The sequence below is a fragment of the Alnus glutinosa genome, chromosome 1 (assembly GCF_958979055.1).
Source record: "Alnus glutinosa chromosome 1, dhAlnGlut1.1, whole genome shotgun sequence".
NCBI classification, from domain to species: Eukaryota; Viridiplantae; Streptophyta; class Magnoliopsida; order Fagales; family Betulaceae; genus Alnus; species Alnus glutinosa.
This window is the reverse complement of record NC_084886.1, coordinates 37,914,753-37,941,232: the sequence shown is the minus strand read 5'-3', so window position 1 is coordinate 37,941,232 and position 26,480 is coordinate 37,914,753. Positions and strand designations below refer to the sequence as shown.

Genomic DNA, 26,480 nt, shown 5'->3' with positions numbered 1-26,480 from the left:
AATATGTGTTTCTTATATGTTTTTTTTTAATAGCGTTAATAAAAAAATTATTGTTCCTCTTATATTAAAGGGATGATGGCATTTCTTAAGAGTTCGAGTTGTAAATTTTTTTTACAACACACTTCGTATAAATTAAAGAAAAAATTAAGAATTATGATTTAATGTCATTCAAATATACAATTTTTCATCATCTTACCTATGTGGCAAGGTGATTTCTACTACTTTTTGAGTTTTTTTTATTTTTTAGGAATAAATTAAGGTGAAGGACCATCTTGTCACGTAAATAAGAGAGTGAAAAATTATATATTTAGATGTGTAGTGAATCATTAATCAAAAATTAAATTACAAATATGGCAAATAAATCTAGTGAATCCAAGAACCATACTCCTAACATTTAAAGCACAAAAGCGAATAAAAAACACAACAGTAAATCTGTTCCTCTCCTTCGCTTCAACTCAAGCATCCGCACGTGTTGGATAAAACCATTGAACTCCACCGGTGTCTCACGCCCGCTGGAACATTTTTGCAACTTCACCAGTTACATCTCGCCGTTGCAGCTCGTGGTAATCATTTTTTCTCAGCTTCGTGGAACTCTATTTTTTTTTTTTTTTTTTTTTTTTTTTTTTTTTCACTTGGGAGGATAATATTGGTTTTCAGAACATCTCTTTCTAAGTTTCGTCTTTTAGGGTTTCAAATCGGACTCGATCGCATCAAACCCTCTCGCTTTTCACACCCATTTCTAATTACTATTGTTATTCTTTTTTTTCTCTCATTTAGGGTTTCGATCGTTAATCGCTAAGCTCGCCCGCTTTGCTTCCGCAGAGATTTTCGAATTCGACGTCGTTTTTGTGCTCCATTTGCTCGAAAAAATAGGTCTAGGGGTTTTGTTCGTATGGTTGATTCTTGTGCTTACATTTGTGAACGACGACTACTTTCTAAGCAGTGGTTAGTTTGTTTAGTTCCAAGATATTTTTTTCTTTTTCGGTCGATTTTTTTTTTTTTTTAGATTTTTAGGGTTTGATTGAGGGATTTTGTGCTCAACAGCGCTAGAATTTGGTTGAATTTGCTATGCAGTAAATAAATAGGCTGTGCTGTGTAGCAAAGCTTATTGCTTGGAGGGTTTTTTTCGAAAATTAGGCATAAATTCGGGGCGAATATTTGGGTCGAACATGGATTCGATGCCGGAAGCCGCCGCTGTAGTTCCAGGTGCAGTGTTAATCCCAGTGCGCTTTGTGTGGAGACATGGTGGTAGCCGTGTGTATCTATGTGGATCTTTCACACAGTGAGACTCAAAATTTTTGGTTTTTCATTTTTGATTTGGTTCTACTGGATGCTGTTTTGATTAGTTTAATTAACTGAATTATTGTTTGGTTTTAAGTAATGGGAAGTATTTTTGTTGTGAAGGTGGTCTCAGCTTGTGCCGATGTTGCCGGTAGAGGGTAGCGATAATGTGTTTCAGACTGTTTATGGCTTAATGCCCGGATACCATCAGGTCAGTTGGTAGTCTTGGAATCCCAGTTGAATGCTGGAAATACACCATGAAATTTAATGATCGTACAAAATATTCGTGTTTATGATATGATGTTTGTGGTGAATTCAATTATCAAGAATGTATTAGCTTCTTGGCACTAATTTATAGTGGGACATATTTGAATTTCACTGACAACTGCCTCAAAGATTTGGGTCAGTGTGAAAGCACTTCTCCGGAGTACAATGGGAAGCTAGAGAGGATAAGGTATCTAAATGGCTGAAGAGGAATGTTAGCTTGAGGCTAAGAGACTGAGACCTATGGAGCATAGGAGCTGAAGCAGATTGAGAAGGAGAAGCCCAAATGAAAGACATTTAATTGCTTAATTTATTGTTGTCCTCCTCTTCCTCAAAGTATATGATTTCTGGCCCTAATTAGCTTAGCACTCTTGGGAATTAATTTAACATGTTTGTGCCAAAAAGAGAATATTAAGGTTGCCAGTTTCTTGTGGAGGGGGAAAAAAGGTCAGGCAGGCAGTTTTATAATGGTTAGTCTTCGGCATTGTGGGGATTGATCTATGGAAATATGAGAGCAGATATTCTGGGAACCATTGAAATCTTAATGTTGTTTCAACTTTGTCTTTTGGGAAGTGGAAATTCTTTGGTCACCTCGTTGAGAATAAGTGCGCACCCCTCCAAAGGTGAACAAGTATCTGGTATTTGAGCAAGGCTTGTGAATATGTTCTCCTTGACGACCTTTAGAACTTATGAAATGAAAGGATGGCCACATTATTTTTTGATATGGTCGTTGAAGAAAAGACCAAGGAGGACTAGAATGACCACATGTTCTGGAGTAGATAAAAGTTGTATTCTGGTGGCAGTGAATGATAATGAATGTTTTACATTTCCTTTGGTTTTCCCAAGAAGCTTAAGTATTTGTAAGTATTAAATGGATTTAAGCTTTTAAAATACAGTTAAAGCATTGATTTTGAATCGTGCTGTCTGAATTGGTTTCAGTTCATCCTTTGTTTGGACTTATGGGGTCTTTCTTTGATTTTATAGATGTTCTAAACTTTGGGCTTTGATTTTTCATTGTCTCTTCTTTCTCGGGGTGCTCTTGTAGACTTATGTGTGCTTGATGCTCTCTAGATATTTAAGATATATTATACACGGGTCTGTGTTTATGTTATTTATAAAAGGAAGATTGAAAACATAAGCGGTTGAAGTCTCGGCGATATAGAAGTGGAATGGATTTATGGGGAATTGAGATTGCTTATAAAGGTGTAAAATAGGATACTATAGTCTGCCAAGCATGGTGATAAAGTAGGATGAAGTTGGTTTGTGGCTGAAAAATCTAATAAAAAATATAAACATCTGTGATGTTCATTAGAGCACTTCCTTCAATTACCTCAGACTTATTTTTCATGAGTGGTAAATTTTACTACTGATATATGGGCTGAAAAGCGCTTGAATCTGTCAAAATAAATGTTAGCTTCATAAATTGCTGTTATTTGAACAAAAAGTGCTACCATGAATATATTATGCGTAGAATGATGACGATGTTTTTGTTCTTGGAGACGTATGAATGTGCTTTTGTGTGGATTCATTAACATGCAGTACAAATTTTGTGTTGATGAACAATGGCGAAATGATGAGTCCCAACCTTACGTGACTGGCGAATATGGTGTCGTGAACACTCTACTTTTGGCTACGGATTACATGGATGTTGATAATGAAGCCTTTCGGCGTATGGTTAGTCAATTATACCTTTTATTTGAAACATGGTTTTGGGGATACTTGTTACTCTTCTTGTTGTCTTGTTCTAATATGGAGTGACGTTAAAGTCTAAGCATCTATCTATCTGTGGGCTTGACTTGAGGAAGTAGTGTGAGCTTTAGTGGTCTTAATTCTAAGCGAATCTCTGCACATCTTCAAACCTATAAAGGAAGCCTTTTTTAGTCAAGCATAATAATTATTTGAGTTATTCAAGCCCACGTGCATGTTTTGTGGTTAACCACTTTTTGGTTTTTCTTACCTTGTCATATCCTATTCATCATGAGGTATACAGTATACTATTGGTGTCCTGTGACTCCTGTTGCATCTTAACACAGCTTTTAGCCCTTGTAGTTTGTCTTTCCACTTATCTGTTAATTTTCTTTGTTTTTACTGTTCAAGAGTTATATAAGCGGACTAGGGTGCTGATTTACAATGCAGGCCCGAGTTACAGATGGTCCACTGCCTGAGGTGGTGCCAAGTGTATCGGAAGCTGATTTACAGGCATCCCGTCAACGTATTTCTGTATTTTTGTCTACTCACACTGTTTATGAGTTACTTCCTGAGTCAGGCAAGGTTTGGATGCTTTACCATTTGCCTTCATTTGAGACCCATAATTTACTATCTAATATTGATCATTGTGAATTGGTTCCTAATTTAAAAGCATCTAGCTACAGGTTTTTGCCTTGGACGTTGATTTACCCGTGAAGCAAGCATTTCACATGCTGCATGAGCAGGTATCTACTTCATTTTTTTTCCCTGAGGTTAGAATTAAGTTGAACTCCATTTTGCATATTTTGGAATAGTTTATAAAGAAACATTTGCTGTCTTTGAAACAATGTACCTCTTTATCTGGTATATTGAAGAGAATGATGAATGTGTCTGAAGTGAATCTAAAGTGCTTTCTAAATAGCATTTTGGAGATTCTAAAGTACTTCGGAAAAGCTAATCAGATCATGTCTTCTTGATTCTTTTATTTTTTTGGACAGCTCAATGCCTTAATGATGGAAAGAGCAATGAACTGCACTAGTAATCTATTTATTTTTGGGGTCCTGGGCTTCCATGTTCCATCCTTTATGTACCCTAGCAATTTTGCTGATAATCTATTTATTGTAGAGTTAATTGTTCCAGTTAATTACTTAAAGCTGTTATAGGGTGAAATTCACCTTGTCATTGCCTTCACATATGTAGTATTTTTCATGTTTCCGACATTCTTGCATTTTAGCTTATTTTCTAATACAGAGCTTGGATATGCACCTTTCTGAATCAACCTAATTCCAGGGAATCCCTATGGCTCCTCTTTGCGACTTCGCCCGGGGGCAATTTGTTGGAGTTCTTAGTGCATTGGATTTTATTTTAATATTAAGAGAGGTATGTGTGTGTCAGGAATTGTGAACATTTTCTACGGGTGAGTCTTCTAAGTGCAAACTCTTGTAATTGCTATTTGTTATATAACTTGTTTATAATTTCTTCACCGAAAAATCTACCTGCATTATTCTTGAAGCTACTAATCCACCATATTTAGGGACCATGGGTTGGGTAAGAGAAGCCCCTTAAATGTCACCATGCTTTATTTTTATTTTATTATTAATCTTTGACATACTATGAGATAGTTGTTGCTGAACTTTTTTGTATGTAACCAATAGGAGAGGAGTGTTAAATGCACCTTTGGTCATCCTGAACATTTTATTGTTTCATTTATGCTGTTGTTCTCTTGGTTTTCTTCCCATGTAATATTTTGAAGGAAGAATTCTAAGTATTAGAAGGCTCCTGATGTCTTAAGGCATGTTCAGTATGCGGAACAGATCCCTAGAATGTGGAATAGCCATTCCTTTGTTTGGTTGCACACTATGCCTAATGGCTATTCCCCTAAATTGAGGATTACTATTCCTCTAAAAACAATGAGTAGCTATTATTTTGTATTTTTTTTTTTTACTTTTTCTGCAAGCCTATAATTAAAAAAAAATAAAAATCAAAACATTCAATTTTTTCCAAAAAAAAATCCATTATTTTGTATTTTTTACGCAAACCTAAAATTAAAATTTCAAAACATTCTATGTTTTCCCAAAAAATCCATTATTTTGTACTTTTTATTTTTATTTTTTCTGCAAACCTAAAATTTCAAAAATTTCAAAACATTCTATGTTTTCCAAAAATCCATTATTTTGTATTTTGTGTGTGTATATATATATATATATATATATATATATATATATATATTTTTTTTTTTTTGGTTTTGCAAGCCTAATTTGTTTTTTAAAAAAATTCAAAACATTCTATGGGTGGCCAGCCACCTAACAAAACACTAGGAACACTGGGGGTGGCCACCCCCAATGCTCATTGAAGGTGGCTTGGCCACCGCCAAGCGTCGTTAGGGGTGGTCACAGCCACCCCCCGTGTTCTGCCCGGGTGGTCGGCCACCAAAAAATGTTTTGAAGTTTTTTTATTTATTTATTTTTATTTTTTTATTATTATTTTTACAAATTTTGGGTATTTTAGGAATTTTGATTCAATTTCGGTGAGAGAATCGTGTGTTGTTACCAAACTAAAGAATATGAATGGTCATTCCATTTCAATTCCTTGTATTCCCATTATAGTTATTCCTATTCCTAAAGGAATGAGTCCGAATGACCATTCCGTGCACAAAACGTGCCCCTTAATGTGGACATTTGGCGGAATGCGTATATATTTTTATCTGTTTATTTATTTATCTTTTGTGAGTAACGGGTTTAGTGGAATGTTGTTCCTGAATGTATCATTGTCAGATGTGTTATTTACAGCCAAATGCAGCATTGGAAATATTTAACTCTTGTTTTTTTTGGTGCTGGCAATTTTTTATTGGATGTTGATATAATTCATGGAATTGGTGTTCTAAGATCTTGTTGTTTGCGTTTTCTTGTAAATTTCAGTCAAATATATAGTTGTGTATGCATGTATTTGCATAGTTAAATACTAAACAACAGTTATTAAGCATGCTAACTCACCTTTTATTTTTAGCTTGGGAGTCACGCGTCAAATCTGACGGAGGAAGAGCTTGAAACGCATACTATATCTGCTTGGAAAGAGGGAAAAGCGTATCTCAACAGACAAAATGATGGTCGTGGAAGAGCATTTCCTAGACATCTCATCCATGTAAGTATAGCAGCTGGGATGTTGAAATCGCTGGCATGTAAATGGACCGCTTATTTATTTATTTTTTCTGGGCATGTAATAGACCACTTAGGTTTGCTGTGTGTGTACATTTGCATTTAGAGATGAGAGATGTTAAAGGCCCCTTTTGCAGTTCAACTGTGTGGTCCTGCAAAATTAACCTCGGTTGATAAACTTGCCACTTTTTTTTTTTCTAATCAGTAAATCCCTGTCTGCAATCTCTTTGTGCCTTTCTGAGCTTAAGAAAGGGAGGGTCATTGGTTTAGTATTCAGCATGTCTGACTGTTGTCCTTTGGCTTCTTTGTCTGTTAATTGCAGGCTGGTCCATACGATAATATGAAAGATGTTGCTCTCAAGATCCTGCAAAATGAGGTGGCCACAGTTCCCATTATCTATTCATCTTCAGAAGATGGATCATTTCCACAGTTATTACATCTTGCTTCTCTTTCTGGAATTCTAAAATGTAAGCTTTTTACCTAGCTTCCTAAATAATGATACATGGTTTTGTAAACCTAGCTGGCTAACTAATGGTACATGGTTTGATATTATACTGACGGATGGTAATTTTCAGGTATTTGTCGATATTTTAGACATAATGCAAGCTCATTACCCATACTACAACTGCCAATTTGTACAATTCCTGTGGGCACATGGGCTCCAAAAATTGGAGAATCAAACCGGCGGCCGTTAGCAACATTGAGACCAAGTGCTTCTCTTAGTTCAGCATTAAATCTGTTAGTTCAAGGTATGATTCTTGCTTGGATCCTGTGCAGAGAAGGAAGAGAAAAGAGGGGGAGGGGGAAGAAGATAGTCTACAACATACCAATTCATACTGTTTATTGAGTTGAGTTTTTGGCCATAACTTTAGTGTGTGTGTATGTATAGATAATGTGTGTTTTTGTATACATTATGTGAATGTTAAGGATGTATGTATTCATGCACTAATCTTTTGGAGAGGGATATTTCTTCTCTCTCATTAGAGCTTGCACTTTTATTGAAGTGTTCAGTCATCCTTCTCTTGAAACATCTGTAATGGATGAATTATTGAGTGTGATGCCTTGCCCATTGGCACATATCTACTGCACTTGTTGCTATATGTCTTTTATGGGAGGTTCTGCATGCGACAGTCATGTTATTAATGCTAGTTGTGGTTTTCTAGCACACAATTAGGGGAGCAAGCCTAGAAGTTTCTTTTGTTTGAGTTTAGAGGCAGGAAAGTGATTGCAAGAGGGGGAAGTTGGATTTAGATCGTTCTATAACTTTTTTGTACCTCATGATTGCACCCCCTTCCTTTCCATCGTCTTGCTAATTCTCATAGAAGACACAATTTTATCTCTAGCTTGTGCATTGATGGAAATGTCACTTCTGAGTTAGATTTGATCAAAGAATCTATCACCCTATATTACTCGAATCTCCTAACTGAATCAGCTCCTTGTCCCTCTTTAGATGGTCTGGCGTTCCCTTGTTTAGATTCTTCCGAAGCGGTTTGGCCGGAAAGACCATTTCAAGAAGAGGATATTTTTCAATCCTTGCTAAGTATGGAGGTAGACAAAGCGCCGGGTCCAGATGGCTTCACCATTGCTTTCTTTCGTTCATGTTGGTCTATCATGGAGGTTGATCTTATGAATTTCTTTCATAATTTCCATGAGCATGAGAGGTTTGTGAAGAGTCTTAACGCCACTTTCATTACCCTTATTCGGAAGAAGCTTGGTCAATTGGAGGCAAGGGACTTCAAACTTGTTAGCCTGATAGGGAGCATTTACAAGATCCTGGCAAAAGTTATAACGAATAGATTGCAGCCTATAGTGGGAAACCTTATTTCCAACAACCAGAATGCTTTCATTTGGGGGCGTCAGATTCTAGACTCTTTTCTTATAGCTAATGAATGTTTGGACAACAGATTGAGATAAGGAATTCCTGGGATTTTATGCAAACTTGACCTGGAAAAGGCTTCTGATCATGTTAATTGGGGCTTCATTTTCTATATTTTGAGACGTATGGGATTTGGCCATAAATGGAGGAAGTGGATTTCAGCATGTATTTCCATGGCTCGCTTCTCGATCCTGATCAACGGCAGCTCGCATGGCTTCTTCGGTAGCTCTCGGGGTCTTCGCCAAGGGGACCCTCTATTTCCGCTTCTCTTTGTTTTAGTCATGGATGCCTTCAGTAGGATGCTTTCTAGAGCAATGGAGGGGGGCTTTCTTTCTGGCTTTCGAGTTGACAATCTCAACAACACCCCCTTGGAGATTTCACATTTGTTGTTCGCGGATGATACTCTTATTATGTGTGATGCTGACGTGGATCAAATTCATAATTTGGACCTGTGCTTTGAGGCTATCTCGGGTTTAAAGGTTAACCTTCAAAAATCCGAGTTACTTGCAGTGGGGGAGGTCCCATACATTGAGGGGCTGGCGAATATCCTCGGTTGTAATATCTCTTCTCTTCCATTGCATTACTTGGGTCTTCCTCTTGGTGCTCCCTTCAAATCTAAAGCCATTTGGGATGAGGTAATTGAGAAAATGGAAAAAAGGCTGGCGAGTTAGAAGAAGATTTACTTGTCCAAGGGAGGACATCTTACTCTCATCGAGAGTATGGCATAGCCAAAATACTTGAGCGTCTTCAAAGAGATTTTCTCTGGTACAGTCCAGACGGGGAACACAATTTACATTTGGTAAACTGGAAGACTGTTTGCTCCCCAATTGCAAGAAGGGGGGTTAGATGTCAAAAACCTTACTCTGTTTTACAAAGCTCTGCTTGGTAAATGGCTTTGGAGGTTCGGGAATGAACAAGATTATTTATGGAGGTAGGTGATTGCTTCGAAGTATGGGATCCAGAGAGGGGGGTGGTGCTCTGAGGAAGCGCGAGGTTCTTATGGGGTTAGTCTCTGGAGGTATATTAGGAAAAATTGAGGAGCTTTTTCCAATTATATTTCCTTTAAAGTTGGGGATGGCCTTCACATCCGTTTCTGGCATGATAATTGGTGCGGTGGTAGTGCTCTAAAGTGTTCTTTTCCTGAATTCTTTGCCTTAGCTCGTAACAAGGAGGCTTTGGTTTCAGAGTACATGGATCGCTCCAGTCCACACCCTTTGTAATCTTAGTTTCATGCGAGATGTTAATGATTGGGAAATTGAATCTCTAGATTCTTTTCTCACTCTTTTATACTTTATGAACCCACGTTTGGGAGTAACAAATAGCATGGTGTGGACTTCGAGCTGGCATGGTTTAGCAGCAAAAAGCTACTACACTATGTTAACTTCTCCTAGCAGTGAAGAGCCTTGTTCATTCCCCTAGAAAAGCACTCAGAAGGTGAAAGCCCCTCCGCGCATTGCTTTCTTCTTATGGGCCACAACTCTGGGTAGAATCCTCACTGTGGACAATCTTATAAGGCGGGGGTTTTAGCTGATTAATCAATGTTGCCTTTGTAAGAAGGATGAGGAGGGAAGAGCTTTTCTCTTCCCCTCTTCCCTCTTCCCTCCTCCCTTCCTCTTCTCTTCTTTCCTCACGTCTTCTTCTCTTTCCCTCTGCCTCTTTGGGTTCTTAGGTTTTTCTTTTTCTTGGGTTTACTTCTCGGTGGTTGGGTCTTCTCCGGCTCGTTCCTGTCTTTTCCGTCGATGCTGTTTCTGTGGTTGGCCGCTGCGCTGTCGTGCGTGGGTTTTGGTTCTTTTACATCATGGGTTGTAGATCTACTGTGTTTGGGTCCTCGTACTAGTGCACATGCTTCACCGGAGGTTTCGCCATCTTGATCCGGCTTTTCCCGTCGTTGGCGCTGTTGCGGGTGGACGCCACGCGCCGTCCCGGCGCGCGTGGCCGAGTTTTTTTTTTGAAGTTTGGGAGTTAGATCTTCGGTGTTGGGGACCTCTTCGCCGCGCACGCGCCCCTCCGGCGACTTTTCCAGCAGATTCCACGACTTCCGATAGTTTTTCCGGCTGGTTTAGCGCCACGCCAGCAACAGTACCGCCATGCGCCACCGACTGTAGTTTTTTCCTTTTCTTTTGTTTTTGGGGTTTAATTTGTATTTTGAGTTTGCTTTTCAGATGTAATTCGGGCTTTTTTTGTATTTTTGGGTTTGTATTTCTGTTGGGTTTGGGTGCTTTTGGGCAGATTTGGGTGAATGTTGGTGGGCTTTTTTTGGCTTTTGGTTTCTTATGGTTCTGGGTGTTGTGGGTGCTGCATGCGGGTTTTAGGGTTGGTCCTTATGGGTTTGGTTGGGTTTTTCTTTTTATGGGTTAGCTTTGGCTGTTCCTATGTATACTCCCGGTGTACATAGGGCCATAGGGGCGCCTTACGCTTATATATAAAGTTTTCTTACTTATAAAAAAAAAAAAAAAAAAAAAAGAAGGATGAGGAAACTATTAATCATCTTCTCATTGTGACTTTTCTTGTTTTCTTGTATACTCTTCGTGTACGAGGATTTTCCTCTTTCTTCAATAAAACTTATTATTGCATTCTTCGTATGGTCAGCAGCTTTGGGTAAAATATTGACGCATGATAACTTGCGTAAGATGAATGTTATAGTGATTGAGTGGTTTTGTTTGTGTAAGAAGAGTGGGGAGTCTATTGATCATTTGTTGCTTCACTGCGAAATCGCCCGGGATCTTTGGAGCTACATTCTTATTTTATTTGGGGTAGAGTGGGTTATGCCACGAACGGTGTTGGAGTTGTTGAATAGTTGGGGGGCGGCGATTGGGTATCGTCATGCTAAAGAAGTTTGGCGGTTAGCTCCTCTGTGCTTATTGTGGTGTATTTGGAGGGAGTGGAATGTGCGGCTCTTTGAAGATGTAGAGACATCTATGGTGGAGTTACGGAAGCGATTGCTCAATACGTTATATATTTGGATAGCGTCCCATTATAGCTTGAATGTTTTGACTTATGTGGACTTTTTAAAAGTATTCTCTGTTTGTCCTTTTTAGGGGTTCTCTTGTATACTTCCGTATATAAGGGTTGCGCCCCTCTGCACTTATTTTTATAAATTGCAATTACTTATCAAAAAAGAAAAAAAAAACTTATTATTATTCATCAAAAAAAAAAGTCCCATTGAAAGCGACGTTTTTTGCTTGGACAGTTACCCTAGGGAAGATCCTTACCATGGATAACCTTAGGAAACGTGTTATTGTGGTTGACTGATGTTTTGTGTGTAAGAAGAGTGGGGAGTATGTGGAGCATCCCCTTCTCTATTGTGAGATCGCCAGTTCCTTATTGAGTGCTATTTTTAGCCATGTCGGGTTAGCTTGGGTCATGCCTAAGAGTTGTAGACCTTTTTGCCTATTGGAGAGGTTTAGGAAGCAATCCTCAGAGCACGTTTGTGTGGAAGATGGTTTTGTCCTGCCTTTTGTGGTGTCTTTGGAGGGAAACAAATTATAGAAGTTTTGAAGATAGTGAGAGGACGTTGGTGGAACTTAAAGTATCTTTTTTCAAAATTTTTAATCATTGGATAGTTGCTTTAGATTTTAATGTGCTTAGTTTTCATGATTTTTTTGACTTGTTCTCTCTTTCTAGCTAGATGTTTCTTCTGTATACTTTCAGTGTATTTGAGTTGCACCTTTGCGCTTTTAATGATATTTTATTACTTATTAAAAAAGATTGCAATGATATATGGATCCTATGGACAACAACTAGCGATAAGTCATTGAGTTTGATGGTGCAAAAGAGTTTCATTTAGAGTATTTTACTACAAATTGATTATCACCAAAGCATATATTAAATAGTTTTCTGAGATTATATTTGTCTAGTTTACCTTTAAGTAAATAGGATAGATAAGTAGAAATATGATTGAGTCACGAGATAAGTTTTGGTAGCTGTACTTCTTTTGGTCCAGTAGAGACTCATTGGGCCTATGGGCTACATAATGGGGGGTAGACCTCTTCATTCCATTAAATAACGCAATCCTTGGTGAAGTTGGTATTGCATCATTAGTCTTTTGTACAACATGCTACCTTTGGTCCCGGTAGCTATATATTTCCAAAATGCTACCTTTGCCTGTGTTATAATTTGTATACATCCTTTGCTTTTGCAGCTCAAGTCAGTTCAATACCAATAGTTGATGACAATGACTCGTTACTGGATATATATTGTCGGAGGTTAGTATGTTATAAATTTCATTATTTTTGTGAATATGGAACGCCTTATTTAAGATGCTTATAATTAGTTCTTAGCTTCCTTTTCTTTGTCCGCAAGGGACATTTGTTCATTATTTATGTATGTTTTTGACAGTGATATAACAGCTTTGGCTAAAGACAGAGCTTATACACATATTAATCTTGATGAAATGACAATTCACCAGGTAACAGCTGTAACTAGTTTTTAATGAACCCATCAACTATCTTATACACTTATTGTGAAGTAATATGCCATCAAGTAATGTTTCTATTTCCTCGGTTTTTTTCCTCGGGTTTTTTCTTTGTAATTCGGATTTTGGGTGTTTCTCCTGGATTTCGGGTTTTTTCTTTGTTCGGGTTGTTGTGTGGGTTTTGTGGGTTTTCTTGGGCTTAGGGGGTTTTCTTCTTTGGGTGTTTTATTGTATTAGGGGGGGTCTTGGGTTTCATTGTATTATGGGGGTTCTATTGTATCTTGGGGGTTTTCTTGTATTAGGGGGGGTCTTGGGTTTTATTGTATTATGGGGGTTCTATTGTATCTTGGGTGTTTGTTGGGGGGTTTCTATTGTATTTTGGGTGGTTGATGGTGTTTGTTGGGGGCTTCTTTTGTATTTTGGGTCTCTTGTGGGTTTTGGGAGTTGAGGGTTTGTAGTTTCCTGTGGATTTTCTTGGGGTTTTTATGTGGGCTAGTAGTTTCCTGTGGATTTTCTTTGGGTTTTTATGTGGGCTAGCTGAGTTGTCCCTGTGTATACTTCTTGTGTACTTAGGGGCGCCTTACGCTTGTTTAATGAAATTTTCTTACTTATCACAAAAAGAAAAAAGAAAAAAGAAAAAAAAGTAATGTTTCTATTTGTTAGTGTATTGGAAATGCCATAGTTCAGCTAAAGCCAATTGATGACACTGATTAACAATCTTTGTCTTGAGAGTTAATTGATTATTTCGCATATGAATAATTACTTTTATGCAATCATGTTTGGATCAGGTAAATTATTATTATTATTATTGTTACTATTATTATTATTATTTTCTTTTGGAATTTAGCAGTAACATTTTTCCATATGCATTGAAATGTTTATTGTGCAAAATGATTTTTGGTCATATTAAATATTGGTTACTTGATTGTGGCCAGCGAAGAGCTTTAGAGGATAGGTTTAGTTCGAGAATAATATTTGGCTCCAGGTTGAGGGGTTTATAGAGGTATGAGAAAGTTGGATCCATGATGCATTCCTTTAAGTAAGTTCATATGGAGATCATAGTTCGAGAATAATATTTGGCTCCAGGTTGAGGGGTTTATAAATGAGAAAGTTGGATCCATGATGCATTCCTTTAAGTAAGTTCATATGGAGCTCATAGCTCACGGGTGGAACTGTCATAATTACCACTTATTTCTAAAACTCAAGTGTAATAGGAATGCTTCTAACAATGTATATCAAGCTTACGCACACTAACACTAACATTCTCTCATGTGCACTAACAATGAAACAAATAGTCTTTAAACATGCAAAATGTAATAAAAATCAACATCGGAATAGAAACTGCAACATAATGAAGATCCCAAACCATGTCTAGACATGATTAGGGTTTCATGCCCAAACCGCTTTCAATGTTAGGACAACAACCCACATGCTAGGGAACATGAACTCTCTGACTCGCCTCATGTCCATACACGTGTCTTCCATGTCCAAACATCAATCTTCCAGACCAGATTGATCATGTCTGCAGGCATGTCCGGATAGCTCAGCGAGCACATACTCCTTGGAGCTCCTCATGTCCAGACATCATTCTTACAGAATGATCATGTTCGTTGACATGTCTGGACACCATAAGGAACATGTACTCATGTCCGGACATCATTTTCCATGTCTGGACATTTGTTGCTGTACTTGTCTTCTTGAAGCAATCTTCACCATCTTCACTTGTAGACCTATGTACACAACTACCAAATCCCTAAAATAAGTAAGAACAAGTTTTGGACATTGAATGAGCCAAGACAAAAACCTAATACCCTTGATTGGGAAGCTCAGTTCCCTAATTTGACCCAGAAAAGGTTGCCTATATTGTGTTCAGATAATTTCCCTATTCTTCTCGATTGCGGAGGCCTTCTTGGAGCATGAAGATATTTCAAGTTCGAAAATATGTGGTTAAAATAAGAGGGCTTTGTAGATAGGATGAAACAATGGTGAACCTCTTATCACTTTCAGGGTGCTCCGAGCTATATTCTGGCTCGCAAACTTAAGGCTTTGAAAGTTGAACTAAGAGTTTGGAATGAGGAGCTGTTTGGCAACGTTGAGAGAAAGAAAATGCCTCTTTTGGATGACTTATTGGTTCTTGAGGGATTGGAAGAAGAGAGAGGTTTAAGTGAGGAGGAGAAAACAAGGAGGCTACAATGATTAATGATTTGGAGAGGTCAAATCTTTTTGAAGAGGTGAGTTGGAGGCAAAAATCGAGGGCGTTATGGTTAAAAGAGGGTGACAAGTGCAAATAATTTCAATGGTTAGCTGGTGGTTAATGGCAGCCTTTCTTCATATTAGATTGTGATCATAGAACACATTGTACAGTTCTATGATAGCTTGTTTACCGCATGGTTCTGCTGGCAACTTAGGTTGGATGGCCTTATTTTTTATTTGATTTGGGGGGGGGGGGGGGGATTTATTGGAGAGACCATTCGAGGAAGATGAGGTTCTTGAGGTGGTGAGAGCCCTTAACTGTGACAAGGCCCCAGTCCCCTACGGTTTTACTATGGCTTTCTTCCAAGCTTGTTGGGAGGTGCTCAAAGTAGACAGAATGAATGTTTTCAATGATTTTCATGCTAGAAGTATGTTTGAAAAATGCCTCAATGCTACCTGCATTGATCTTATACTGAAGAAATCAGGGGCCATTGACATTAAAGATTTTCGACTTATTAGCTTAGTTGGTTGAGCTCACAAATTTTTTGTCAAAGTTTTTTTTTTGATAGGTAATTAAAGTTTTATTAAGAAAAGAAGCGTAAGGCACCCCTAAGTATACAGGTGGTATACAAAGGAGAACTAAAACTAAGCCGAAAACCCAACAAACAACCAAAACAACAGGAAAAGTAAACCCAAGGACCCGAGAAACAAACCACAAAATCCCCAAGGCAAACAACCCTACAACAAAGAAACAAACCACAAAAACCCCCAAGGCATACAACCCTACAACAAATGGGTCTTGCCTTTCCTACGCTTAGAAGAAGTTTTAGAATCGCCATAATTAACGGAGCTTTGCAGATTCAGCAGCTCCTTTTTGCCCTTAGTCTTCTGACGCTTAATCATTTCATCCGTAATAGCCCTGATCCTCAGACACTGTCCATGCAAACTCTTGGGACAACATCTCCCAAATCCCAGCAACCTTCTACCTGACATCTAACTCCCACTCCGACGTCAACTTCTCATCCACCCCAGATTCTGACCCCAAAGAAATCTCCGACAAAGTCTTCGGCTGAATCTCCGTCAGACCTAAGCCCACTTCTCTGACTGGATCAACGTGCTGACAGCTAGGCCCACCCCTGGAAGAGGACAAACCCAAAATAACCCAGAGACCGCCGGTGATGATGCCTCCGGCAGAGGAGGAGACGACGAGGTCTCCGGTTGAAGAAGACACCCAGGAGAGCCCGACGACTTCTTTGGAGACAACTTCTCAGCCGAAGAGAATTTCTCACCCAAAACAGTCGACCCACCCCCGGAATAGGTCAGAACCGGAATATCCCTAGGGACTGACGACGACTTATGCTCCTGCCGAATAGAACATCCAAGGGAAGCTGGTGTCATCTTACCTGCAACTTTTGTGATTTCCGACGAAACAGCCTCCAAACCTCCAACAGTAAGCCAACCCGTAACCATCCCAGAGTAAGACTCTGGTGTCGTTGGAACCAGAAAAGCATTTAGAGTCACCAGAGGGATCAAATCTGAAACCGACAAGGGGGAAGACTCGAAGGGAGAGGGAGGCTCGACATGTTCGGCCGCCAAAGATGGCTTAACAAATTTGGCCGCCGATGTCTCCGGTCGAAAGCTTCTCCTATAGGCGTCCGACAGACCGGCGCTTTCAGAACAATTCGTCTGATGAGAGGCTTTGTATTTAGGTTTCGGCATAAGTCGACCCAACCGAAAGCCTTTGGGCCTGAGTCCCAGACCGAACCCAGCAAGGCTACCCAAATGCTTCCCAAAAACCCGACCCGTAGCCAACTTGAAACAGATAAAAAATTTTCTCCATGTGCGTCGGTTCAAATTCAAATTCAAAATTTTTCTCCACTTGAAACAGACTGAACCTGCCACACCTCAAGCAGAGGGACGAACTATGGGTTGCTGATTACCCAATGGACAAGGAAGAAAACCCGTGACTAGCGAACTGATAGGAGTAAACTCCAACAGAGAGCAGTCCACCGCCGATCTTGGAGCTACGAAATCTCTGCTTTGCACCACCGAGAGGATATCAATAGCGCTCGGCTCGTCCACAGGGATCCCCAGCCTGAGAAGCCCACTACCTACACTGGTCGTTGCCTTCGCGGCAGCCTGAGAAGCCCACAGCAGCAAATGAAGGGCCCAGATTGACAAAGGTGGAACCTGGCTTTTTCCTTTACTCCTTACCACCCTGAAAGAGCGCTTTCGGGGACAGCCTCCCACAACCCACCTTCGTAGAGAGAAAATTTGAAACCTTCCTCAACTCGCCGGAAAACTTATGCCATCCCCAACCTCCACACCCTTCAAGGATCAGAATAAACCTTCTCCTACCACCGGACACATATGTTGACGCCTCTAAGAATCGGCCGTCTTTATTACCCCCTTTACGAATAATTCGGACCTTAGACCCTTCCCTGTAGGACTTAATGAAATCTTCATCTTCAGGGAAACCCAAAAGAGATTCTATTATCGTCGCAAGCCAATTGGAACTCTGGAGGCTCAGGACGACTGCACCTAAGAAACCTTTTCTCTTCTCCTCCACCCTCAACACTGAAGCCCCCTCCAGCACTGAGAGGGCAAAAGATTTCGATTCTAGTAGAAATCTCTTTTCCATCGAGAAACACCCAAAAACAAAGGACCTACCCAACAAAGAATTACATAATCGCCAGAGAAGAGAACCATCCAGACACAGGATACATCGTCTGACTAGCTTGCTCGACCCAAAAATGCTTCCTGATGCACGAAAACTCTAACCCCGCACCGAACCCGAACGTGGATGGCTGACCAAAGGAAATCCCTAAGAAGACGTGCTCTCACGCGCCTCCGTTAGCGCACAGAGATTTTTTTTGTCAAAGTTTTAACTAACAAGTTGAAATTGGTTTTGGAGAATCATTTTCAAGACTCAGAATGCTTTCATGAAAGATAGGTAGATTCTAGACTTTGTTCTCGTAGCTAACAAGTGCCTTTATAGTAGGATTAGATTTGGGGAACTAGGTGTGTTGTGCAAGTTGGATATTAAAAAGGCTTTTAACCATGTCAATTGAGAGTTTTTATTGTATTTTTTTTTTTAAAAAAAAATGGGAGTTTTTATTGTATTCGTTGAGGTGATGCGGATTTGGGGAGATATGGTGCAATTAGATAACATTTTGTATCTCTTCAGTGCGCTTTTCTGTATTGGTTAATGGCACTCCGTCGGGTTTCTTTAGCATTTCTCGTGGCTTGAGACAAGGAGATCCGTTGTCTCCCGTACTGTGCCTAATTGTTATGGAGGCCTTAAGTAAAATGATTTCTACTTTAGTGAATGGGGACCTGTTATGAGGCTTCTTGGTGGGGGTGCCTTCAACAATTCTCACCTTTTGTTTGCGGACAACACTTTGATTTTTTGCAAGGAAAATCTAGATCATCTTCGTAGCTTGCACTGTTTGCTTTTATGCTTTGAAGCAGTTTCAGGTTTTGAGGATTAATCTAGCTAAATCAGAGTTGGTCCCCGTTGGCAATGGCATTAATGTTGAAGGTATGGCCAGCATTTTGGGTTGTAGGGTATCTTATTTGCCTATGAAATACTTTGGCCTTCCCTTGGGAGCTTTGTTTAAGGCCAAATTTATTTGAGATGACATTATTGAGAAGAAAGAACGCTGTTTGGCTGGATGGAAGTGGATGTGCTTGTCAAAGGGTGGGAGAGTTACCTTGATTAAAAATAGTTTATCTAATCTGCCTACTTCATGTCTCTTTTTCCCCTCTCGGATACCGTTACTAATTGCATAGAGAAGTTATGGCGGGATTTTTTGGGAGTTGGCATTGGTAAAGGGTTCAAATTCCACTTGGTTAATTGGCCTAAGGTGTGTACTCCAATTTTTGAAGGAGGGTTGCAGGTTTGAAATTTACTTTTGTTCAACTGAGCTCTTTTGGGGAAGTGGCTTTGGCGCTATATTCATGAGAAAGGCCTTATGGAGGGTGGTTGTGTAGTCCAAACATGGCAACTCGTGGAGTGGGTGCTGTTCAAATGTGGTCCATGGGTCGTCGTATGGTGGGCGGCTTTGGAAAAATATCAAGAGGGGCTGGGCATATTAGATTTGAGGTGGCTGATAGCTCCAAAATTAGATTCTGGCATGACGTGTGGTGTGGGGCTGATTCAAGGAAGCTGCTGTGGCAGACCATTTGGATCTTTCTAGTGCCTCTCAGGATTGTTAACTTTCTTAGAGCAGCTCATGATTGGGAGGCGGATCTCTTTACTTCGTTCTTCAATTTGTTGTATTCCTTGAGATTGAGACGGGGTGGTGAAAACAGGCTATGTTGGGTACCTTTCAAGAGAGGTTTGTTCGATGTTCGATTATACTACAATGTCCTTGTTCCTCACGATAGTATTCTTTTCCATTGGAGGAGTATTTGGTGGAATAAGGTTCCCTTGAGGGGCGTTTTTTGCTTGGTCGGCGGCATTAGAGAAGATCCTCACCATGGACCACCTTAGGAAGAGGCATATCATTTTGGTTGATTGGTAGGGGAGTCAGTGGATCGCCTACTGCTTTATTGTGAGATTGCCAGTTCTCTTTGGAACACTATCTTCAACAATGTAGGGCTGCCTTGGGTTATACTTAGTCAAGTGGTAGACCTTTTCGCATGCTGGAGAAGGCAAGTTAGTAGGATGCAGTATAGAAGATGATACTGTCCTGCTGTGATGTCTTTGGAGGGAAAGAAATGATCGAAACTTTGAGGACTGTGAGCGGAAATCAGTGGAATTAAAGGCTTTTTTCTTTTAGACACTTTGCCATTGAGCTGCTGTCTTTGATTTTAATATTTCTAGCTTTCAAGTTTTTCGAGATGTTTTCTCTTCTATTTAGGTGTTTCTCTTGTATACTTCCGGTGTACTTGGGTTATGCCTTTGTGCCTTTTTTTTTTTAATATATTTGCGTATACTTATGAAAAAAATTTCCTGATTTGCTTTATTAATTTGAGTACATTCTGTGGAGAAAAATGTATTCCATATGTGGCCATGCTATATGTACATTCTGACTTGCAACTGCACTCTTTTGAATACATCTTTAGATAAGCTAATAGACATATGGACTGTACATGGAACAGTGGCATACGACCTAATGTAATTTTATGATGAAGGATAACATTCCCAGAGGTCTTTTAGAATTTCTGTATTTAGCATTTATTTGCGTGGTCAGTTGTAGGTAAGTCCAGGGTGGGATGTCAATTCCTTGTTACGATGTGGTCATTGTCAATATTATACAAGTTTTAGTGGACCAATTATTTTTTGAAGTACGAGGAAGTTAGTGTGCCAATGGCTCCAGAATTTCAGTGATTTTTTTTAAGTCTTAACTTTTTATGAGCACCAAGCTTTACGAGAAAAATCATGTTCTCCAAACTGTAAGGTTGTAATTAAGGTTCAATGACATAACATTTGACAACAACGAAGCTGTATTCCCTGGTACTTGAATTTGGGTACATAATCTATGCTTTCTAGCTTCATACAGGCAATATCCTTTATCTTTAGACCCTACTGATGGTTTTTATTTAAATTTCAACTCATTTAAGCCTTAACTCCAACTAATTCTTTTTGGCTGCTTGGATCATTGTTATATAATGTTCTACATTTTGGCTCTCGGTACTTTCTCTCTCTCTCTCTCTTTCTCTCTCTCTAGGCATTGCAGTTGGGACAAGACTCGTACTCTTCTTATGAGCTGAGAAGTCAAAGATGTCAAATGTGTTTGCGCACTGATTCAGTGCATAAAGTGATGGAGCGATTGGCAAATCCAGGTAAAGCTTATTTTGTTTCTAATTTTCTATGTGAAGCATGCCTTCCTTTGTTTAGTACAGAATTTCGAGTTGTGTCTATAAGGCTCCATAGGGATTTGGAAAAAAAGTAAATATTTGAAATGGTATAGCAATTTGTAGTTTCTACTGTTTTGCTTGCAAAGTTGCAAGACAAAATAGAATTATTGTTTATTGGCATTCAGCATTTGATAGGTTGAAAGGACTGTTCTTTCCTTTCTTATTTTTGCATATCCATTTTCTGGATAGCAGTTATGTTGTTTGATAGCATTTGCTTTCCAATGATGCAATCACAGCATAATGCTGTCCACAAAGCAAATGGATACAGTTATCCTGATTTCCATTTCCTGCGTAAGTTTGGGAGAGATGAATTCCCGACTTATTTGCTCAACCTTGTTTTTTAGTTGCATAATATATTTTGAAGACAAATAGTCACTGTTCGTCATTTGCGGGATTTCTTGGCATGCTAACAAACAGTCACATCATATAGGATCTGAACTTTGCATAAACTCTATTTCAGTATGGAATTTGCTGGGTATATGCTACTTTAGAAATGAGTTTTTCTCTACTAATCATGGCTGGCATTTAGCCTTTTTACTTGTACGACCAAATTTGGCCGGCTCCCCCTCGAAATTTCTATGTGAAATTAACTGCTCTCTCAAAAATGTTGGGTTTCAGGTGTCAGACGGCTTGTCATTGTGGAGGCTGGCAGCAAGCGAGTGGAAGGCATTGTTTCTCTCGGCGACATTTTCAAGTTCTTGCTTGGCTAATAATAATATCCAAGGCAATGACTGAAGATATAACGCGGAGGGGTTAGTGCGAAAATCTTTTAGCATTTATGATGTTTGTGGGCACCATCACCTGCTCAGCCGTTCCATAGAGACTCCATTGGTTTACACGATGACTGGATCTCGTTTCACTGAAATATAAAAAAATTCGATTGGCAATTGGATTGGACTCTTGCTTCAACGCCTGCTTTTTTAGGATTTTAGGCTAAAGAAAGAGAGGGTGTAGATTGAGAGGATTTGATTCTCTCCCAAATTTGTTCATCTTTCCCCCCTGTCCATATTGTTTTATCATTTACATTATTTAGATGCATATTTAATGGGGAGGAGCGTGGCGCTTGTAATATTCCAATGCTGCAAGCAAATGAAGTAAGAAAGTGTGAAAGAGACGGGGAGGATGGATACTGATTACTGAATGATTAAAGTTATTGTGTTAAGAAGCTTCATTAACCTGTCAATTTGTCATTGCTATCTTTATCAATTTTTCTTATATATATATATATATATATATATATATATATATATATATGGTCTCTGAATCTTGTCTTTGAGAAAAAGGACAAAAAGTTTATCTATCAAACATATAGCACCATTAATCTGCATATGCCCGAATCAATTCATTATTCATGGCCCCATCCAATGGATCTCCAATTGGATGCTCGTTTTTCAAAATAGAAAAACTTGGGGAAAATTTTAAAAGAAACCAATGTGAATGCTCTAATTAAGATCTTACATATTGAAATGTCACAAAAAAGTGTAATAATCAAACTCTTTAACTATATTATGTGTGTGTTTGGTGACCATCGTAATAACATTAAATGGTTCATGAAAGAGACTAGTGAGACCGTATCCAATTTCCACAAAATGAGATTACGACATCGTTTTGATTTTCGAATTTGGACACAACCTCTAAAACGACGCCGTTGCCCGTGTCGCTAATTTTAAAACGTACTGAAGACGAAGATCCATCGAAACAAAACAAAACAAAGAGAAAGAGTAGGTTTGGGCGGAGGGGGGGGCGAGAGAGAAATGGAAGAACTGAGCGAAGAGGAAAGGAGAGCTCTTCGAGGCAGCAAATTCGCACCCCTCCCTTCCCTACCACCCCTACCTCCTCGTTCCCAACCCAGGCAGGTTCACTCTTCGAAAAAATTACCCTTTCACCCCTCGTCCTCGTCCTCCTCTTCCTCTTCCTCTTCTTTTAGGGTTTCAATTTTTATTTATTTATTATTTTTTTTTCCTGTGTTGATTGTATTTTTGGTTATAGATTGGCACACCCAGGAGGACCATTGAGGACGAACAAGGCCGCGGCACTGGCGAAATTTCTAGAAAGAAAGCTAAAGGAGCCCAGCGGATTGGCCTCCATCAACCCCGATCTTCTCGAACTCGCCGTCCAAAATGCCAAACACACCGTCCTTTCCGGTAAATATTTTTTACTACATATACATGATGATATCTTTCGGTAATTCAATGATTTTTTTTTTTTGGAAATTATACTGCGCCTCTCAAACACACAGTTTGCAGTGTCCCATAAAATTATAAAAATACAGTTATAGCTTACCCAAAATTTAGAAAAAAGAAAGAAAGAAAGAAAAAAAACTCCCTTCCGCCATATTCCACCAAATATACAAATGGAACCTAAACATACGTACCCTCCAATTATATCTTCCAAATCGTCTACTAAAGGCCTGTTTGGCTCGTAGAATAGGCCCTGTAATGGAATAACTATTCTTTTTATAGTTTTATTTGACATGGGACTATTTCTAGGAATAACTATTCCCTTACAAAGAGGAATACCTATTACTCTTAGAGGAATAAACAACGTTTTCTAAAAGAAACCCATTCTGTTGGTTATTTTCTTAAAAAATAACAACAAAAAAAAAAAAACTGAAACATTGAATTTTGTGGCCACACCCACAGCAGAACCAGGGGGTGGTCGCACCATCCCCGATGCATTTGGGGGTGAGTCTGAGTGACCGTGGCCACCTTCGATTGGCATTGGGGGTGGTCACACCACTCCCGAGTTTTGCTGTTGACCAATCACCCCACCCATTGAATTCTTTCGATTTTTTTTTTCCTTAAAAAAAAAAGAGTTTTAAAAAAATGAGAAATAATGTGGGCATTGGTTCAATTCCAATTAGAATATACGAGTTGTCATCAAACTAAGGAATAAGAATAACTATTTTATTCCACCTTCCATTTTAAGTAATAACTATTAATTTTCTTAATGGAATACCTATTTCCCGTACCAAACGAGGCCTAACAATCCATCCCTCTCCTCCAAAGGGAAACTTTAGTAAATAACCAAATTTAACACTCGGGCTAAGGGTCAAGTTAGTAATTTTTCTTACATCTTTCATTCTTTCTCTCTTGGGCTAGTCCGGATATCATACATGCCTTCAAAATATTTAATAAGATTGGTTTATTACTTATAAAAAAAAATACATGCCTTCAAAATAAAGAGCCTTGAATACTAGAACACCTATACCTAACAAAATTAAGTCAATACCCAAAATTGTAGTCATTTTATTTCTATCTTTCAAAACATAACAGAATAATGAAAAAGATTCTTCAAGAGTTTCGGGTTGCATGGGTCTGCCACGACCTGCGGCTGTGGGTTTTTTTATTCTTTTTTTTTTTTTAAAAAAAGAAATATTTATGTATTAATAATGGAGGGTATTTTTGTTATTTTGGGTCGTACAAAATGTCCATTAAACCACTTTCATTAAGATTTAACGGAAAATCGTAACGAACGGGAACATTGCAAGCGCTTTGATTGTTTGCTAATGTATGTGTATTTGATTTACCACTCAAGTCTTCAAATAAATGTATTATAAGTCCTTATCTTATATTTTCTATCAGGTGGTACTTCGAATTCAGGAAGCACCATTCTACATGTAGACTCCTTTGGCGACCCTGAGGTGCTTTCACCTTTCAGTTCTTGTTATATATTTTTAGGATAAAATAATTCCTAAAATCATAATTATTTTTAGTTTTAATAAATGGTTCAGACTTTGTTGTCTCATCATATAATTTAGTAAGATGACAATGGATAAAGAAAAAATTAAGGATCCTCTAGAGATGACTAAATCTAAACCATCCAGTTAAAATTAATGGTTAGGGTGATCCCCGAGTGTCTATTGAGATTATTTTATTTCTTACTTGATAGATGGGTAAAAGTTTTGGCAGGATTCTTCCGAAGAAGGAAATGTGGGAAGTTCTGAGTTGAAGAAATTTAAGAACAAGAAGAAGAAGAATAAGAAGAAAGAGAAGAAGAAAAATAAAAAACGAAAGGTTATTTTGCTGTTGGGTTTCTTGGTTGTTTGCATTTTTGTTTTTTTACCTGTTGCCTAGTAAGAATTTTGTTCTGCTGCAGATGGCGGAAGAAACTGGATGTTATATGGTCAAGAAGCGGAAACAAAAGTCCAGACTTTGATTGGACTAAATTATGAAAAATGGGTTGTACCTGAAAAGTCAATTAGAGACTTTAAAACCGGGGGTTACTGGGGAAGTGGAAGCCGGCCGTGGTGTTTTGATTGTGTGAACCAGTCACTTATCCACTGATTTTTGGGGGACTTTTTAGGAGTTTAAGTGCAACTGACATTTAAGACAAGCCAATATACCTTTTTGTTGTTGCATGTTGCTTGTAGTCGCAAGAGTTACTACTGCTTGGCAGACATGGAATTATTTTGTACCAGGCAACCTCTTTTGTTCCTGTGTAGGGGTTTGTAAAAGAACTGGTCCATTTGCCAATTCACCCACGATCAGCTTGAATAAGCTTGACTCGAACTTGGTTCATTTAATATATGAGCGGTTCATGAATACAAAATCGCGTTCGATTATTAAAAGAGATTTATCTGTATAAACTTTGCTCGAGTTGATTAATGTTTGTTGACATACTTTGCATAAGCTTGGCTTGACTCATTAATTCGTGTATATATATATACACTAACTAGCTAGGTAATAGAGTAACATACTAACTAATTAGTTAATATATTCAAAGTAGCTAAAGATAACTTCAGTAAGTATATATATTTTCATATTAAACTATTTTTTTTTTTTGGAGTGATCATATTAAACTATTTAGTATACTATGACTACATGTTAATATACTAATAATTAATATACTATTAAATATTAACTAGTTCAGTAGTATTGTAATATACTGACATAATTAGGTGGTTAATAATTAATATATATATATATATAAATATTTAGTATACTAACTATGATAATATGTTAACTAAATAGTTAATATACTATTAAGTATTAGTTAGTATAGTAGTGTGTGTGTATATATATATATATATATATATGGGAAGGGAAATGCTCTACTTCTCAAATTTTTATCCTCCAAAATGGCTCTCAAATGATGTGTCATCATCCAATGAGATGATGACATATTTTCCAAAATGATAAATTACATGAGATTGTGACACATCATTTGGGAACCAAATTTTGGGAAAAAAATTTGGGATGTGTAGCACTTCTCATATGGGAAATGTCCAAAAATCTCTCCTTAAATTGCCATCCGATTGACAATGTCCTTCTCAAATTTTTAATTTGGACAATATTCCTCTCCCAAACTACTAAAAAATTGTCAATATCCCTCAAGGCCATCAAAAATACAAAAATGACCATAAATTTGTCAGTAAGACAAAAATATCCCTATAAATTAAAAAAGAAAAGAAAGAAAACTTTTTTTTTTCTTTTTCTTTAAAGAGATGAATCTTTTTAAATTTCCATTCCCTGGTTTTTTCACTGTTTTTTTTATTTTTATTTTTTATTTTATTAAGGGTATATTCGTGGGGAACATTGATAATTTTTGATAGTTTGGGTAAGAGGGGGGACCTAGCTAGTAGGAGCAAAAATAACAAAAAAAAAATCATACCAGCTAATTATCAAAGGAGAAACAAAAATAATTGTTCAAAGATATAGGTGGCGTAAGGCCTCCTTTTTGCCTCCCGCACTCTATTCTCTCACTTGTGTTCTACATGACACCTCTTCTGTCCTTGGGTCCCATG

General features: G+C 38.3%; 2 protein-coding genes across 8 annotated transcripts; both read left to right on the top strand.

Moving 5' to 3' along the window:
* Positions 1–398: 398 nt before the first annotated feature.
* Positions 399–21,917, top strand: LOC133880248 (sucrose nonfermenting 4-like protein). 6 transcript variants are annotated; one of them, XM_062319179.1, is made up of 15 exons: positions 400–563; positions 823–945; positions 1,075–1,282; positions 1,405–1,492; positions 3,085–3,219; positions 3,662–3,811; positions 3,918–3,977; positions 4,522–4,611; positions 6,238–6,372; positions 6,709–6,853; positions 6,962–7,135; positions 12,404–12,467; positions 12,601–12,670; positions 20,545–20,659; positions 21,353–21,917. In XM_062319179.1, the coding sequence occupies exons 3-15, from the start codon at positions 1,170–1,172 to the stop codon at positions 21,442–21,444; spliced, it is 1,431 nt and encodes a 476-aa protein (XP_062175163.1). In that variant the 5' UTR covers positions 400–563; positions 823–945; positions 1,075–1,169; the 3' UTR covers positions 21,445–21,917. The 6 variants fall into 6 exon arrangements, 5 of the variants coding, with proteins under 5 accessions (XP_062175163.1, XP_062175149.1, XP_062175156.1 ...); XM_062319165.1 differs by having other exon boundaries at positions 778–945; XM_062319172.1 differs by having other exon boundaries at positions 778–945; positions 1,045–1,282.
* Positions 21,918–22,441: 524 nt separating this feature from the next.
* Positions 22,442–25,365, top strand: LOC133858855 (uncharacterized). Of its 2 annotated transcripts, none has more exons than XM_062294315.1 (5): positions 22,442–22,586; positions 22,724–22,878; positions 24,319–24,377; positions 24,646–24,750; positions 24,833–25,365. In XM_062294315.1, exons 1-5 carry the CDS (start codon positions 22,489–22,491, stop codon positions 24,890–24,892), a joined length of 477 nt encoding a protein of 158 aa, XP_062150299.1. In that variant the 5' UTR covers positions 22,442–22,488; the 3' UTR covers positions 24,893–25,365. The 2 variants fall into 2 exon arrangements, with proteins under 2 accessions (XP_062150299.1, XP_062150298.1); XM_062294314.1 differs by having other exon boundaries at positions 24,637–24,750.
* Positions 25,366–26,480: the final 1,115 nt, after the last annotated feature.